The 17,798-nt window shown below is 41.2% G+C and overlaps 3 protein-coding genes across 4 annotated transcripts; 2 read left to right on the top strand and 1 right to left on the bottom strand.

The window, feature by feature from the left end:
• Window positions 1-390: 390 nt before the first annotated feature.
• On the bottom strand, window positions 391-5,341 carry snrnp48 (small nuclear ribonucleoprotein 48 (U11/U12)). Of its 2 annotated transcripts, none has more exons than XM_080858548.1 (10): window positions 5,114-5,341; window positions 4,187-4,300; window positions 4,043-4,103; window positions 3,867-3,947; window positions 3,142-3,321; window positions 2,782-2,903; window positions 2,495-2,607; window positions 2,121-2,189; window positions 1,435-1,608; window positions 391-708 (listed from the first exon to the last, which is right to left on the bottom strand). In XM_080858548.1, the coding sequence occupies exons 1-10, from the start codon at window positions 5,270-5,272 to the stop codon at window positions 642-644; spliced, it is 1,140 nt and encodes a 379-aa protein (XP_080714674.1). In that variant the 5' UTR covers window positions 5,273-5,341; the 3' UTR covers window positions 391-641. The 2 variants fall into 2 exon arrangements, with proteins under 2 accessions (XP_080714674.1, XP_080714675.1); XM_080858549.1 differs by lacking the exon at window positions 2,121-2,189 and adding an exon at window positions 1,744-1,812.
• Window positions 5,342-5,461: 120 nt separating this feature from the next.
• Window positions 5,462-7,103, top strand: LOC308380230 (elongation factor 1-alpha-like). The gene has a single exon (XM_080857508.1). It carries the CDS (start codon window positions 5,511-5,513, stop codon window positions 6,897-6,899), a length of 1,389 nt encoding a protein of 462 aa, XP_080713634.1. The 5' UTR covers window positions 5,462-5,510; the 3' UTR covers window positions 6,900-7,103.
• A 4,440-nt stretch (window positions 7,104-11,543) lies between these two features.
• Window positions 11,544-15,913, top strand: sri (sorcin). The gene is made up of 8 exons (XM_080857706.1): window positions 11,544-11,589; window positions 13,718-13,813; window positions 13,955-14,024; window positions 14,310-14,353; window positions 14,697-14,844; window positions 15,038-15,151; window positions 15,394-15,452; window positions 15,578-15,913. Exons 1-8 carry the CDS (start codon window positions 11,563-11,565, stop codon window positions 15,602-15,604), a joined length of 585 nt encoding a protein of 194 aa, XP_080713832.1. The 5' UTR covers window positions 11,544-11,562; the 3' UTR covers window positions 15,605-15,913.
• Window positions 15,914-17,798: the final 1,885 nt, after the last annotated feature.

Below are 17,798 nucleotides of genomic sequence, written 5' to 3'. Positions count from 1 at the left end.
CCAAGCATCCATATTCATCCTGCTAACATGGGACTTTGTTTCCCTGCACCTGGTTTGATCAAGCAACTATTGCTTCGTTTTTTTTGGCATATTTGTTTATTTGTTTTTTTCCCCTCCAATACCAGTTTCATGTTACCACCGTGGGGGTGTGCACTGAGGATTACAAAAAAAGAAAAATCAATTCATAAGGAAAACAAGTAGGCCTAGGCTGAATATCTTTTTTTGTTTTATTGCTGCAAACACAATAGACAGACATGTTTCAACCGTTTGTTGTCCTCACTGTCTCTAGACCATCATACCAGTTTCATAACAGAAGATGCTTCATAAAACATATCCCTCAGACCTCTAATAGAGACTTTAATAGTATTTTATTTCATCACTTATTTCTCATAGAATTATGGGATGCAGTAAAAAATAAAATTAGACACGCTGGAAGACTACACTTGTGAAAAACACAGTGAATGCTAAAATCCACAGTAATTAACAAATCAAATCAGTGCACTTTATTTTAGGAACACAGATATGTGTCCATGTATGACCTCAGACTCACAGAGCTAAAACTATGGCAAAAAAAAAAAGACGTTACAACACGTTTGAAATGGAACATGGCACCAAACAGGAACCGTCCACACCTCTGGAAACTACTCCTTCTTTTTCTTCTTCTTCTTTTTCTTATGATGACGTTTCACCTCTGGAGATTGGGAATCCCTGAAGAAAAAAAAGACACAGAATTAGACGCAAGTTATGATAAATATTATGACATTATTGCCAAGAGTTTAACATATAGTTGATCAATTGGATGTCCTTGATTCAGTTCTCAAAAGACTAAATCATCCATACAAAAGAACCAAAAAAACAAAAAAGAACCTCCATAAACCCAAAATTGCCTAAATGACCCATTAACCTTAACGTATGGTAATTACCAACAAGACATCACCTTGAACTTTCAGGTAGAAAACACAATCCTTGCCATACATGGCTTTTCGTGCATATTGATCAATTTAAGTGGGAACTACACATAATTCTCAAAACTGAAATAAAAATGTGCCTCCATCAACACTTCTGTCTTGAGTGTTTCACTAAAGTGATCGACGAGCACAGGTTAAATAAATAAGTAGCTTGATCAAAGATGTCCACACTATTCCTGTAAGTGCAATCAGTTCTGTGTTATGAGGGTGCCTCAGATAACCAAACATGGCAGTTCTAGATCATCGTTGACCTCTCTACTCAGACGCCTCCGAAGCCCTTTGTTATAATGGACAAGTTCATTTACATTTACTCATTTAGCTGACGCTTTTTTCCAAAGCGACGTACAAGGGAGAGAACAGTCAAGCTAAGAGCAATAAAACCTGGTGTAACAATAAATACTGTTTTTTTTCCAAGAACTAGAAAACGACATAGAAAGAAAAATAAGTCCCGCGTCCCGTCCCTCACCTTTTCCCTCTGCTGTTGTCATCCTCCTCTCGACTGCGTTCCCGGCTGCGCTTGCGTTTGTGGCGAGAGCTGTGGCTGTGGCCGTGGCTATCTTTGGAGCTGTGTTCCTCTCTGGAGCTGACATGAGACTGGCGGGACTCCACGGAGGCTGAACGCTGGTCCTCTGACGGCCTCCTGCACAGCAGACAGGCAGAGCAGGTACACATTAGCAGTAGCTACTTTCCCCTTATATCTCAAAGCAGAGCTCTGTCTGTCTGTCTTGGCTCTGTTCATATTTCTGTATTGTGGAAAAGGCACAGGTTAAGTCACCTGTGAGAGGAGTGTTTGGATGTTTTTGCCTCCTCCATCTCATGCTCCGGCTGGTCCTCAGACTGCCTCCTTCAGAGCAGACAGGCAGAGAAGGTACACATTAGTACCAACGTCAAGGCTATTTAATGCATTGTGAAATGCATCAGGGCTGAATGTGTTTTTTTGTGTTGGAAACTCCTAATTGGTTAGGTCAGATCCTGACCTCTCCCTCATTCGGTCACATATAGGACACTAGCCTTAAGTGAAGACAGTTGCTAAAATACCGGCTAAAAGGTTGCTAAAAGACAGTTACTTTCCTCTAATATCTCAAAGCAGAGCAAATGTGTCTTGGCTTTGTTCATATTTTTGTATTGCGGAAAAGGCACAGGTTAGATCACCTGTGAGAGGAGTGTTTGGATGTTTTTGCCTCCTCCATCTCATGCTCCGGCTGGTCCTCAGACTGCCTCCTTCAGAGCAGACAGGCAGAACAGGTACACATTAGTACCAACGTCAAGGCTATTTAATGCATTGTGAAATGCATCAGGGCTGAATGTGTTTTTTATGTTGGAAACTCGTAATAGGTAAGGTCAGTTCCTGAGCTCTCCCTCATTCGGTCACATATAGGACACTAGCCTTAAGTGAAGACAGTTGCTAAAATACCGGCTAAAAGGTTGCTAAGACAGTTACTTTCCTCTAATATCTCAAAGCAGAGCAAATGTGTCTTGGCTTTGTTCATATTTTTGTATTGCGGAAAAGGCACAGGTTAGGTCACCTGTGAGAGGAGTGTTTGGATGTTTTCGCCTCCTCCATCTCAGGCTCCGGCTCTTCCTCCTGCCACATGTTAGCAAGTTCACCAGAGTGAACGTTGATCACCTCCCGGATCACCTGTGCAACAGACAAGGTTACACCGGCATGAAGTTATGTACAAGCAGTGCAATTTGATGTGACCTATGGGAAGCTTGCTGTGGACCAGAGTCTTAAATCAGTCTAAACAGATACTCATATTAAAAAAAGACAAGGACAGGGACACACACAGGACATCAAAAAAAGTAGTCCAACCTCAGTGTAAGACTTCTTGGTGATGTGGACGTTTTTAGCTCGGTATGATTGACGCCGCCTCTTGTAGTCCCTCATCTCCGCCATTACCTCTAGGTGGGACTTTGGACCACTCTGAGCCTCATCTGTGCAGAGACATAACTGCATTACTTACTGGGTAGAAGCAAACGCTGTTCAACATGCTCGCCATATTTGCACTTTGGCATGTTTGTTAACACCCAAGCTCATTCTGCCGTATCAAGTTTGTGAAAGTGTGACAATGTAAATGTATGCCAAATGACTCAGTGTAAAATATAATTTAGACCCTGAAGCAATAGGTTATCTCTCCACTGACTCCAGTAAGCAGTATCATAAGCAGAAGACCTTTTTTGAGCTTGGCAACCAGATCCACATAGAGGTCCTCATTGTTGGCGGCTTCCGTTTTGGCTCTCAGCGTCTCTTGGGTCACATGATCATACAGAGCCAATCGGTCAGCCACTGTGAGGTCACATGTAGCTCTCTTATAGTTCTGAGGGACATCATGGGCATCCTTAGAGTAGTCACCTGAGGAGTACAGACACAAATGTTTACCCACACATGCAGACATGCATCTGCTCACACTGAAATGTCATTTAAAACTAAATTACTATTGTTGTGTGATGGAATTGCTTCTGTTGCATTACAAAATAGAACCTTTTTAGGTTACATGTAATACTTTAGAGGATGAAGATGACCAAATTACTTTATAACAACTCCATAAACGTTTATTTATTTTTTAATTTTTTTTAAGAGGGACAAAAACAATTCCCAAAACATAATGGGAATCTTGACACCCTAAGTAAGTGCAACAACATCTGCTCCTTTGAAAGGATATCAAACAAAGGATACTGCAAGTAAACAGGCAACCCTGAGAGTGAAGAGAACTGTGTATATTAGACCTCCCCAAACTCACCCCTGTTACTGGAAAGAAATAAAGACAAGCAGACTTTAAGGAATTTAATTTTAGCTGAGTAATTGTATTGCTCTATAAGTCATCAGTAGCAGTGCTTAAGGGAAAGCTAACAATCTTATTTTTCCCACGTCCGTTATCTGGGCCTCTGTGGTCTTACCTTGGCTGTACTGTCCTTCCATTTTGATCAAAGGTGCCTTTGCTCTTGCTTGTTGGATTACTTGCTGTTGTAAGTTTTTGTCTGTAGGAATGCAAAATGGACAGTGAACAGAAGTCCTTCGGTCAAAACAAAAAGAAACACAGCGGCACCCTATACCAGAAATTAGCCCAACTCACCCATTATCACACTAGGAATGCTGGCTCTCTCGTAACAACCTGAAGGGTCAAACATCTCTGCCTGATACGGACAAAAACAATGTTTAACTATAGCATATTTAGTTCTTATATTTAAGAATAGCTACGAGTACAATGTAGCGTTACCTGTTCATCTTTGGAATAACCCATCTGGTTAAGCAGACATTTTACTTTGTGTCTTTCCATGCTCCCTTCTGGAACACGGTGGTTTGGGTCGTAAGGGCATGAGTTCATCGACTCCTGGGTTACCAAAGGAAAAGAAAACAGATCAATTATACACGACTGGTAAGAACAATCGTAATCGGCATCAAGTATACTGGTTCAAGTAAATTTGTCTTCGGGGCAGAGGCTATGGTTACATCAATCTGTTTACAAGAGTCGGCTAAAAGTTATCCACCACTGGTCGACTGGTCCTGGACAAGAGCACCCTTATATTATCTGTATAAAAGCACCATGTCTTTGACAGATCTATGCATCATGCTTTTTCTTTCGAGAGAGGGTGCATAATGTCAGTCTGAGTATTAAACGAAGATTTCTCTTAAATGTGTCAATAGATTCATTCTTTGTGTATCGTCCTTTCAGGTGTGGTAGCGTATTATTAAAGTGCAATGGTGAGTTTATTATGGTTAAAAATCGAGACAGGGAGCAACATGTCAGCATCTATGGCCTTCGGACTTCTCAAAATTGCGTTGATTGATTTTGTTCATTGTTTGTGTGTGGATCTTTCAGGTGTGGTGGGGTAGTAGCCTATTATACAACCAAAATTGTGTATGCACTATAATATGCCAGCGGCGTGAATAAGGACATTTGCGCGAAGAACGTAAAATACACGGAACATAACAATGGACACGGTAGCGGATCGCTTGACTACAAACCGAAAACCGACAATCAGCGTCTTTTTTTTTGTATCCAAATGCAAAACAGAATATGAAAACACATCGGTGCGGAGTAGGGCAACTATTTGACAGCTTTGATCTGTAGAAGGGAACCACAGCAGAGCTAAATGTTGTTCCAAAGTAGACAAGCCAAACAGGTCTGCACAAGATCAGTTACCTTGCTGATATTTTCGTTCCATTCTTGGTCCCACCCAAGCGAATCGAACAGTTCTTTTAGTTGCGTTTGACAGTTTTCAGTGAACTCCGTGAGTTCTTGTAAAGTTTGCAGGCGAGCTCGGAGGGTTTCGGATAATTCTCCGTTCAACGTCTCCGACATTTTAAATAACAACCTAGAGTATTTTCATTCTGTTATACAATTCATTTTGAGTAGGTGCAGATGATCATTTGCAACATGGAATCTTCGGGCTTATAGTGATGACGTTTAAGACGCACGTTGATGACATCATCATCAATCGGCTAGTTCTTTAAATGAGGAGCCACGTGCACTTCCTGTTAACTAGCTAAGGGGAGCAGGTACTGTGGAGTGAACTCGCAACACCGAAACTTAAGCAATCATGGGTAAGGAAAAATTCCACATTAATATCGTGGTTATCGGCCACGTCGACTCTGGCAAGTCCACCACCACCGGCCATCTCATCTACAAATGCGGAGGCATCGACAAGAGAACCATTGAAAAGTTCGAGAAGGAGGCCGCTGAGATGGGAAAGGGCTCCTTCAAGTACGCTTGGGTGCTGGACAAACTGAAGGCTGAGCGTGAGCGTGGTATCACCATTGACATTGCTCTCTGGAAGTTTGAGACCGGCAAGTACTATGTTACCATTATTGATGCGCCTGGACACAGAGATTTCATCAAGAACATGATCACTGGCACATCCCAGGCTGACTGTGCTGTGCTAATTGTTGCTGCTGGAGTGGGTGAGTTTGAGGCTGGTATCTCCAAGAATGGACAGACCCGTGAGCACGCCCTCCTGGCTTTCACCCTGGGAGTGAAGCAGCTCATTGTTGGAATCAACAAGATGGACTCCACTGAGCCCAACTACAGCCAAAAGCGTTATGAGGAAATCACCAAGGAAGTCAGCGCCTACATCAAGAAGATCGGCTACAACCCTGCCACTGTTGCCTTTGTGCCCATTTCTGGTTGGCATGGAGACAACATGTTGGAGGCCAGCGCCAAAATGCCCTGGTTCAAGGGGTGGGCTGTTGAGCGCAAGGAGGGCAAAGCCAGCGGTACCACTCTGCTGGAGGCCCTGGACTCAATCCTGCCCCCTGCACGACCCACTGGTAAGCCCCTCCGTCTCCCTCTGCAGGATGTGTACAAAATTGGAGGTATTGGAACAGTACCCGTAGGACGTGTGGAGACCGGTATCCTGAAGCCTGGTATGGTAGTGACATTCGCCCCCTCTGCTGTCACCACTGAAGTCAAGTCTGTTGAGATGCACCATGAGTCCTTGCCAGAAGCTTTGCCTGGTGACAACGTTGGCTTCAACATTAAGAACGTGTCTGTCAAGGATATCCGTCGTGGCAACGTGGCCGGAGACAGCAAGAATGACCCCCCAATGCAGGCGGCCAGCTTCAATGCTCAGGTCATCATCCTGAACCACCCTGGCCAGATCAGTGCCGGCTACGCACCTGTACTGGATTGCCACACTGCTCATATTGCCTGCAAGTTTAATGAGCTGAAGGAGAAGATCGACCGTCGTTCTGGCAAGAAGATGGAGGACAACCCCAAGAACCTGAAGTCTGGCGACGCTGCCATTGTTGAACTGATCCCCGGCAAGCCCATGTGTGTGGAGAGCTTCTCTGACTATCCTCCCCTCGGTCGTTTCGCTGTGCGTGACATGAGGCAGACCGTGGCTGTTGGAGTCATCAAGAGCGTTGAGAAGAAAGCCGGCGGTGCGGGTAAGGTCACCAAGTCCGCACAGAAGGTTGCCAAGGCCAAGTGAACCCCCGTCAGCCGAGCCGCCTCTCAGGCATTGGGAACTCCTCACCATGGAGTTTCACTCAACCTGAGCACTCTCCTTAAAGACTGGCTAATGCTGATTAAAACTCACCGTAAATATGTTCGCAGGAAAGGAAACCAACTTGGGAGTTTTTTTTACACATGGCTTTGTTAAATTGACTGTCTTTATCAGTTTCATTTGAGTTGTTTTTGTTGTTTGCCACAGTTCAATTGTAAGGAAAGCTGCTCAACTAATAAAAAACATTTGGGAAAAAATGTGGAGGTGTGTACTTGAAGACTTGCACAAGTTAGCTTGACTTGACATTATACTTCTATATCAAAAGGAATAAAATACATGTAGGCCTATTCTTTATTCTGAAATTGCATAGGCAATACATTTGTGAAGACTGCTTAAGTTTAACTGCACCCTTAAATAGAATTTTCAAAAGTTATGCAGTGGGTGGCGTAAAGCTTAGAGCTGGGGTTGAAGTTACAATGTGCAATACATAATATAGCCAATGTATGTGCAATGTGGTAAAACATTTCAATCAATGTCTTGAGACTTTACAGAGAGAAACACGTTGTAGGTCCAATTCATTTTAATATCACCTTACATTGCAAACACAACACACAAAGCACTGACAACTTTTTTGAAAAATAAAGTGTTCATACAGGTATGTTAAAGAAGCAGCTGGTCTTCATGTGTCTGTGTACTCTCCGTCAAAACATGCTGGGACAACATGTCTGGTCTGAAACACAGAAATCACAGTGTATACATAGTGATTCAGATCCATGACCAAATAATATCAAAACATTGAAAATCCACAGTTTCAGCTGATCACCTTGTGTCAACAGTGAGACTTACCTGATGGGCTCTTGTAATACCTCAGTGTCTTCAAATTCCAATTCTTCAACAATGTCCACCTCAACTCCAACCAGCAGTGTCTTGCTCACTGTGCAAAACAAACAAACAAAAAACTAGATTTACCTGTAACATCTTTTGGCATTGGCACAACACTATGAGATAAATACTTCTAATTCCTAAATTAAAGGGCATGAATACATTTATTTCAAATTGAAACCAAATGACAAACGGTTTTATCCAAACACGTTCAGAATGACCGCCCTGATTGCTTAATGCATGGAGTTTTGGTTTAAAACTAGCGAGATGGCTACTGAAAAGGTATGCAAAACCCACACAACACCAACAGCCCAGTTATTAAAGTTTGAACATGCCAATATGGTTGCCCCCATTAGTGCTAATACTGTTGTATTGTGTTTTCACAGGGTGTTTCGTCCCAGTCCACTGAACTAGGTAGTGTATATAGCCTGGATGCCTACTAGGAATGGCAGGTGTGTGTTCACCTCTTCACGTCTTTCACATGACCTTATACCATCAAGTAGTTTCTTATAAATACATACCTCAGAAAGGGCAAATTGTTGCATAGTGCTGTTTTAATATACAATTAAATAAATATAAAGGTTTACAATTTTTTTTTAATATACAAATACAATATATTTATTATATCATAGAGTCTTAAATCCTTACCACCAAGACAAGGGAAAGGTGAGCAAGTCCATTGTTCTGCGACACCTTCACAGCTTTCTGTTGGCGTATAAAGACATGCACAACCATTCTCCTCACTTCTATCTGAATAGCGATAAGGATGGTGTACGTCATGGCTGCTAGTGTGCTCGCGGTAGGGGTATATATGTCCAGTCCACCCCTCAGGAGCATCCTCATCTTCGTCTAACGCCCTGTGAATGTGGAAGTCTGATGAGCCTGTGAGGACAGACCCAAAGGCTTCTCCACCACCTTCACAAGGACAGCATCGTTGTCTGTATAGATGTGTGGCTTCATCACCATCTGTTGGGACAGAAATGGAAGGGAGGGAAGAAAACAGTGGGTGGAAGTAGTAGTATATGTGTGTGTGTGTGTGTGTGTGTTTGTTTTCAAAAGATTCAAGGATTATTATAATATAATATTATTATAGCACCAAAAGTGACTCCTTATATACTGAAGTATCTACAACTCAGAACATTTCACCCCTTGCTAATAGATAGATCTGCATTAAATCATCACACAGGACTTTGAATCAGCATCTCCCATCGAAAGCCAGACTGCCTGGAATTGCTTAGTCGATCATTTCATAGAAAAAAAAAAACTGTCACTCTCAGCCTGTTTTACCCAATGGATAACGCATGTGTTCATGCCTGTGTGTATGTGGTGTGTGTGTTTATGTATGTGTGTGTGGTGTGCGGTATGTGTGTGTGCAGGTGGGGCATCTCTGCCATGACATCATGTCGCTCCTGCTCCTACTCTGCAGTGATCCAGGATGGCCTGCTGTGGGGGAATATGGCTCTGTGCTGCAAGGCATCTGCTCACGTTGGCAAGCCTCAAGATGAATGCAGAGAGACAGAGAGACTCAACACCGCAGGTGCCTGTTATCGAACAGCTAAAACGTCACCGCTTTTTACATTTCAAAGTGAAAAAAAAAACAACGGTAAAAAATATATAAATAGGGCAGTAACCAGTTTAGTAATTCCTTACACCTGCTTGTCATCAGGATGGATTTAGAAATGCATTGTCTTTCATAGGTGACAAACAAGATTTTCTGTTTCTGACATGGTACAAATAGCCTTATTACTTATGGGACAAAAATCTCTATTATGCAGTCACGCTTACCTGTGTAGTAAGAGCCATTTGGATTCTCCTCAGCCCACAGAACATCGTCCTCCTCCTCTTCGTGTCTCAAAGGACGACAGGTGAAACTGTCCCGATCTCTTGGACATTGGCGACAACACAAAAGCGTTGTGCTTGACACTGAGCAGCTTAAGTTCTGTGGATCCATCCTCTAAACACATCAAAATGACACGCCACACAGAAAGCCCATCGGTGACGAGTGTTTGAAGCCTGACGGTGGCGGCTTGTTGGGTGGTGTGAGTGTAGCTGACCGTGGACACCCCTATACTGAGAGACTGATCAGGACTACCTCAGCAGATAGGAAATGTGGCAACTCCCATCCCTCACCCCCACCCTCACCTGATGGCTTGCCCTGCTATTTATAAGTATTTTGATGTCATCATCACAGGCCATCATTTTATCTATAGCTTTTCTTTGTCTTCTGTGTCTCTAGAATCTCAGCTAGCCAGTACAAATATCAGGGAAATGGAAGACAAAAATGTGAGGAACAGTATTCACGATGATTTCATGATTATTTCATGTTGATTTCATGATGATTTCAAGATGATTTCATGATTATTCCATGTTGATTTGTAGGGATATGCACTGCCTTACTGCCTTAGTCAATTTGTAGTGAATTGAACTTCTTGATTTGATTTTGGGAAAGGTTGTGTACTGATAGTATCATACCACTGACTACTTTAAACAGAGCACTTACAAATACTGAAATAAGGCTGTTTTAGTATGTTTTGTCGTGGTACGAAGCCACATCAAGACATTTGTAGTCCTGAATGGTGTACATGAAGGCCCTTGATTTATCAGGAATTCTTGGATCACAGTATGTTGTAAATGTTGTAAATTGCTTTGTTTTTCAATGTTCCAAAACCAATAACTTTTTTCTAGTTCATCATCGTGCATTCAATTAATGTGGTAGTACAAAATGAAAGGACACCTAATGAGAGTTGGCTGGTAATAAAGAAGACTGTTCATTTGAAAACTGTGTCTGTGGAGGGAGGGAGATATGCAGTGAATGGGGGCTAGGAACAGGACTGAGAACCCCTTGTACATCAGGGAGCTTGTTCCTACCATAGTCCGCAAGCAGTCAACAAGCGTGATTCAGCTAACAGCATAATTCTTGCACCATGGATGACCTTTTTTGAACTTTCTATATGTTATTTTTGTGTTGCATTGTAGGTAGTGGGTAATAAAGCACAGTAAGCTAAATTGATAAACTGTTCACATTTATTTCTTCACTATATTTGGTTTATTTGTCCCATCAGTGCATGAGGTTGGACCTTTTCAAGCTGGATGCTACATTTCATAGTATTTATGGACAAGGTCTACTTTTTGTACACTGTTAAAGAGATATCAACATTAGTCAAGTACAAAGGCTAGTAGCCTATCCGCTAAATGAGTGATTATTTATTTATTTATTATTATTTTTAAGGACAGCCATCAACTCACCTCATAATTATGTCCAGTAACGAGCAAAATTGCAGTTCAATTCGAGTTGAAGATCAGTATGTAGGCTTAGGCAGCACCGAAATCATACATTCAATGGTGGTAAAGGATGAAAACATAAAAACTTGCTACCATATAATATTTCGGGCATTCGCATTATCCACCTGAAGTCGATTGGTCTGCCAGTGACTGAAGGGAAGGTGTCACGCCACCCTGTGGACATCTGATGAAATCTTCAAAACATCACAGGACTAGTTCAGAATGCAGCAGATGTATACGTTTCGACTTCCATAGACTGGCTATTAAGGTTTTGTATGCAGGCCTTGATCCGGTCGATAGCCGAAAGCCTAACCTACGTTTGGCCAAGAGTAACCTGAAAAAGGAGTTTATTTGATGGTCTGTGTCTTTAAACCGGGCCCCTTTATCCTCCCATTTAGATTTAAGGAGGGGCTGCATTGTTGAGTAGGTTGGGCTTCCGTCCTAGACTCAGTGGTGTCAGTGAAGGCCTATATACTACTGCAACATGAGCTACCCAGGATATGCAGGAGGGGTATGTATAAAAACATCTTTTCCCGACAATATCCCACTTTTAACCGACTACGATCTCACGCTTCAGGGAACACTCCCCCAGTTAAATATGTAACGTTAGCTTTTGTCGCCCGTTTAATTACGGAAAACGTTGAACGAGGAAACAGACCAAAGTTGATCCTCTTATTTCCTGAACTGACGACAGTTTAAATCTATACTATCTATGCTCATCTATGCACATTTCATTTCTTGTAGTAGGAATGTGCAATGCAAAGCTCTTTTCCACATAATAGCAACATCCTAGTCTGAGACCTGGTTGAATTAGATGAGGCCAATCACTATCCAGAATGATGGTCTGTTAAAGGCACGCAGGGCGTCAAATTGCGTAACTGACGCATATGATTTTGTTTCTCATTCTACCGATTCGGTTTAATTCCGTAAAGTTACAAAGCTTACTTTTGATTATACTAAGGCTTCGGTCTCACCTTCATGTCCAAAAGCTCATTTGACTAAACACTTTGTTAAGTGTTTATTTTTTCTCTTGCCGTGGATTATTTTCTTCTCACATTTTTAGCATGCCTTAAATAAGGCATAGTTTTGTGCAGGTGTCATTATTTTGCTGGCAAAAAGGTTTCTCTGCCATATTTATTACAGAAAGACCATTTGCTGTGTCTTAAAAAGTATTGCTTTACTCCACCGCCTCACGAATTTGGTGGTAGAAATCACAGATTGATCACAGATCAATACATCTGTTGTAATAAATCACATTTTTAATCCGCATGATACTTTGCAAAGTGGTAGATAAATGCAATCAACAATTAGGTCTTGTTTTCTGCGACCTGAACCATAGAATGGAAAGGTTTCTCTGCCACATTAATTCTCTGGGCAGTCCCACCAGTGGTGGTGTTTGTGTGGGCCGACCACAGCTGTGGGTTTCCATTGTATGTGGCGGTTAGGATTTCTAAGTATAAATGGTTGTATTGGTCAGTTGATTGTCCCAATTTCTAGATGCTTTTCTTTGAAACTATCTTTTTCTTTTTTTTGCGATTGACAATTTTTATTTGTTTTTAAACGTTTGTACAGGTTACCATTCATAGGTCAAAGCATGAACATGGTATAATCATCACATACAAAGTTATGCACCAGTGCTTGTATACACTATATGTACCATCACAACATAATTCAAATAACCACATAAATACAAATGTTCTATACCTTCAATAAAAGAAAAGACATAAGGCTAAGGAGAAAGGGAAAAAACTGAAAATATATTTAAAAAAAAAAACTGAAAACACAGACAATACAAGACAATAACAAATAGCATTTACAAAAACAAACAAGCAAAAAACAAAAAAAACGGGGAGGGAGGCTGCGCTAGAAGATAAACCAGAGAGCACCTATGTTGTGTGTTAGTAGAGGGGAGTTGAGCCTGCAGCACATCACTGAGAACCATTTAAGTATTGTAGAAACTTTTGCCACTTAAAAAAGTACCAATCTAACCTGTCCAACAGGGTAAATGATATCCGCTCATATGCAGCAACTGTGGTAAGGGCATTATACCAGTCTGTAATTGATGGGGCATGGGTTGACTTCCACTGTTGGACTAGCAGTTTTCTACCTAGCATGATGGCTGTCTGGACCCATTCTGCATAGACTGAGGCAATGTCATTTGTCAGTATAGATGGGTCTCCCAGAAGGTATAGGCGAATGCAAAAGGGAACCTCTAGGCCTACAACTTTCTGAATGCACTCATGAACTGATGTCCAGAAGTCTTGTACTTTTGGGCAGCTCCACAGCATATGAATAAGTGTGCCTTCTTCTGCTCACTTCCAGCACCCTGGGTCAGTAGTGAGCTTGACCCTGTACAGTTTAGAGGGGGTCCAGTACATTCTGTGAATAATTTTAAACTGAATTAGTCTAGTTCGAAGATCTCGTGCCATTTTCTTTAAATTACAGACTATGTCTCTCCATTCTTTTGAAACTATCTTTTTCTTGAAAAAAATGTTACTTACTAGTTCAATAACAGCAGATGCCTAACAGTATTTGTCAATCCTATCAAGCAGATGAAATATGGGTAAGGCTCTGTGTATTCACTCTGGGCCACTAATCAGGTTGATCCTGATGAAGTTTCTCTCCCCTCTGTGTGTTAGTATGGAGGAGCACCACCCGGAGCCCCAGGGTATGGAGGCTTCCCCGGCCAGCAGCAAGACCCTCTCTTTGGATATTTCTCAGGTGTTGCCGGACAGGTAAGGTGAAGTGGGTCTCTGTGCCTTTGTGTGGTATTCCTGTTTATGTTGTCAGTGCAGTTTTTATTTTATGAGGAGTGGACTTTGTTTTGTTTGCGCTCATTAATGTATGTATTGAAATGGGTATCTTTGGTTACACAGGATGGCCAGATATCAGCAGAGGAACTTCAAGCATGTCTAACCCAGGCCCAATTTTCTGGAGGCTATAAACGTAAGCATTAACGTTAACTTCCGTAATGACACAAATGTTTGTATTGCAGTTGAACATTTTAGCTTGGTCAAACCAGGGATTTGTCAGAGAACATAATGATTCTGTAGAAACATGAAGCGCCCCAGATGGAACTAATTTACTCTGTTTGTATACAAGTTACAGCAGGTAACAAATTGATCTTTGGAACAATTAGCTTGCTTTTTAGTATCAGTAATAGTGTGAACCTTTTCCTGAGATTTGTTATCATATTATCATGATATTTACTATCATTTGTATCATTGCCAGCTTTTAACCTGGAAACATGTCGGCTGATGATCAACATGCTGGATGTATCCTTTACAGCTTCTCAATGTGAGCAAAAAAGGGCAGGTAGCCCACATTGTTGTTGAGTCCTGCAGGAAGCCCACATTGTTGTTGAGTCCTGCAGGAAGCCCACATTGTTGTTGAGTCCTGCAGGAAGCCCACAATGTTGTTGAGTCCTACCGGCAGTCTACATTGTTGTTGAGTCCTGGAACTTTTAGCAGGTCATGATGCTAGCACTGTTGATTTCACTGTTTCAGACTGTATGCATGGCAACTATTAAGATTCCTTCAGTTGGATTTACAAACTGGCGAATCTGGAAGGTAATTGTTTGCAGACTTGTCAGTGCTCCTTAACAGAGCCTTGCTCCAGAGAGATATGTCCTGCACCATGGGTTTCAATGAGTTCAAGGAGCTGTGGACTGTCCTCAATGGTTGGAAGCAGCACTTTATGTCTATCGACAGGGACCAGAGCGGAACAGTGGACCCACAGGAGATGCAACAGGCTATGGCATCTATGGGTATGGCCCTCTACCAATTGGGTTAGATTGTTCTAGAATCTAGATAATACTTTGACTTAGTGGTTTGCTATAGAGTGCTGAACTATTTGTGTGTGGAGTCATTTAGAACTTCATTTCATTTTCATATTTTTTCAAAGGTGTTTGTTTTTATAGAAACAAATGTTGTTTGTTGTTTGTTGTTTATTGTGTTTAGGCTACAGACTGAGCCCTCAAGCCATGAACTGCGTTGTGAAGCGTTACAGCACTCAGGGGAAGATCACCTTTGACGATTATGTGGCGTGCTGTGTGAGACTCCGATCCCTGACTGGTGAATATGATCTGCCTGATCGTTTGGATTTCTCCTCAGAATTGAAATGTTCATTTGAATTAGCTTACTGCAACATTTAAAAATTTCGTTTGGATTCCTCCTCAAAACAGAAATGTTAATTTAAATGAGCTTACTGTGACATTTTAAAATATCGTTCCTTCCAGGCTCAAAGGGTAAACAGCAGCTAGTACAATGCTAATAAGAGCTGCTATGGATATTTAACCAATCTGCATTTCACCTAGATCTGTTCCGGAGGAGGGACCAGGCTGGACAGGGTGTTGCTTCATTTCAGTATGATGATGTAAGTTTCCACTGTCTATGGTAACACACCCTCTCAGTCTATCTGCCTTTATTTCTGTTGTCTTCAAAAGGTTTGAAGCACTGGTATGGGTAATGATATTGTTGTATATTTTTCTTTTTCTCCAGTTCATCCAGTGCACCATGTCTTCCTGAAGAGGCTGCACATAGGACATTCTGTGACCACTCCACACTTTAATACCACTGGCAGATATATCCGGAATAATAATCATATATGTTATAGATAACCATTTGCTAATGAATAACATTTTTTTTATTGTACTTTTAAAACCTTTTCACTTACAGACTACTTTTGTATACATCTCAGTTTTGTATGTGTTATTTGTCTTTATAATTTGATCTCATACAGCAGTCAGGTGTCACTTTTACATGCCTTCAACCATAAACTTAATTCAAAGCCTCTAAAAATGTGTTTAAAGTGTAATAAAGGCGCACTGAACGCAGTTTTGCTCTGCCTGGTCCGTATGCTCTTCTTTGTAGATCGTGGATCTATATGATGGCATTTTTAGTGCTTGAAAAGGAGCAAGGTAAAAAACGAATGTGTATATCACAGTATGTGTGTGTGTGTGTGTATCAGTGTATATCAGACCCATGCAAAAGGAACTGGATTAAAACAACTGACTGCCAGTGTCCAACACACAGAGGGAGTTAGGGGCCATTACCTTATTGTGTTTGGCTCGGCTCTGATCAGCGCCATGATGTCAGGTTGGAACAATTCTGTGACCCGCCCATTGTTGGTTCAGTGCCATGAAGCCGAGCAGCTCGGTCCACTGATTCCCACATGTGTAGCTGTTTAGACTTTGGGTGATAGGGTTAGTAAGTCCAAACAGCAAAGTCTAATGCGTGACGTTCCCAGAAAGGTTGTTAAGACATGAGGGACTTTTCTTCAACTAGGTAGATAGATAGTAGATGGATACTTTATTAATCCAGAGGGGAGATTTGGGTAACTAGAGATTCCTACCTGTTCCCACATGTTTTGTCTTCTTGTGGATGATGAATCAATATGATTGGGGGGATTGCCTGAATTATGAGCATGTTTAAGGGTTTCATAAAGCTATTGAAATATGTTGTACATCTATCGTTTTGTTCATGTGGACAGATAGGTACTTGATTTTCAAGGTTTTGGTCAATTTGGCACATCTCATTGGGATTTGTGTCATACAGCCCTTCTAAAATGAACAAAACAAAAAAAACACATTTTGACAGATCATCATTTTTGACTTCTCAAAAAGTACTGCTATTTATTTTTGTCTTCTTGCTGTAAAACAACCTTTTTTGGGTATCTATGCCGTTTCAAGGCCATAGGTGATTTAATATAACAGAAACGGGCCTATAAAGATGACAACAATCAAATGTGGGACACATGGTAAAACAAATCGATTGCCATACAGATCTGGTGTTTCAATAGTATAAACATTGAAGATATATCCAATGGCTTTCTGGGTGATGTAAAAGTTATGCCTGGACATATTGTCCTGTCAATGCACAATTCTGCGTTACATCAGCTACCATAGCTTAAATCGGTAATATTCACCAATCTTACATCAATGTAAGCACAGGTTGGACTATTATTTGCCCACCAGAGGCCGCCAAAGTCTATATAACTATTTCCACCTTGTCTAAATATTTACCCTTCCATAATTTTGAACACAACTACTTTTATACATTTAAAAGTCTTAATTTTAGGTGAGAGGTGACTAGTGGAATGTATTTATGTGGAATCCAGCCTTTAATAGACAGTAGCCTTTACTAGCCCTTATTTAGCAACAAAAAAAAAACATTTTGTAAGAAATCCCCTTCATTTATTTTGACAAATTGAAAAGAGATAAGATCTTCAATTTTACATTATGTATACACCAGATGATGCTGTTAATGGGGATTCATATGCCAAACGGACCAAAACCCCATATGCAAAACAGTTCAGAACTGTGTAGCCCAAGTACAGATTCGTCCCCATAAGAAAAGTGACAGGTATAAACATTTCTAAGTAGCTCTAAGTATTCTTAAACTTGTTCTATATTTTGCAATACCTCCCAATGCAGGGGCCAAGATTGATTGATGACATCAGCATGTTCCTGTGGTAGGAGGCTCTGGTTGTAGCCCGTCCTACTGACTCCTGTTTAGAAGGCAGTTTTCAAGTGGTCACCTACTAACCTTTGGAAGCACAGTGATTTATTTTACCTTCTATCTATTGAATTCCTTCAAAGAATATAAAATGAAGACTTTAAAACCAGTCCGTTATTTAAGAGATACGTATATTTATTTCTTTATTTTGAGAAGTCTCCTCAGCATTTGTCTGAAGGGTATATTTATTTCTTCATTTTGAAAA

This window comes from Sprattus sprattus (assembly GCF_963457725.1).
Source record: "Sprattus sprattus genome assembly, chromosome: 19".
Taxonomy (NCBI): domain Eukaryota; kingdom Metazoa; phylum Chordata; class Actinopteri; order Clupeiformes; family Clupeidae; genus Sprattus; species Sprattus sprattus.
The sequence above is the reverse complement of the archived record's forward strand: the minus strand, read 5'-3'. Positions and strand labels throughout refer to the sequence as shown.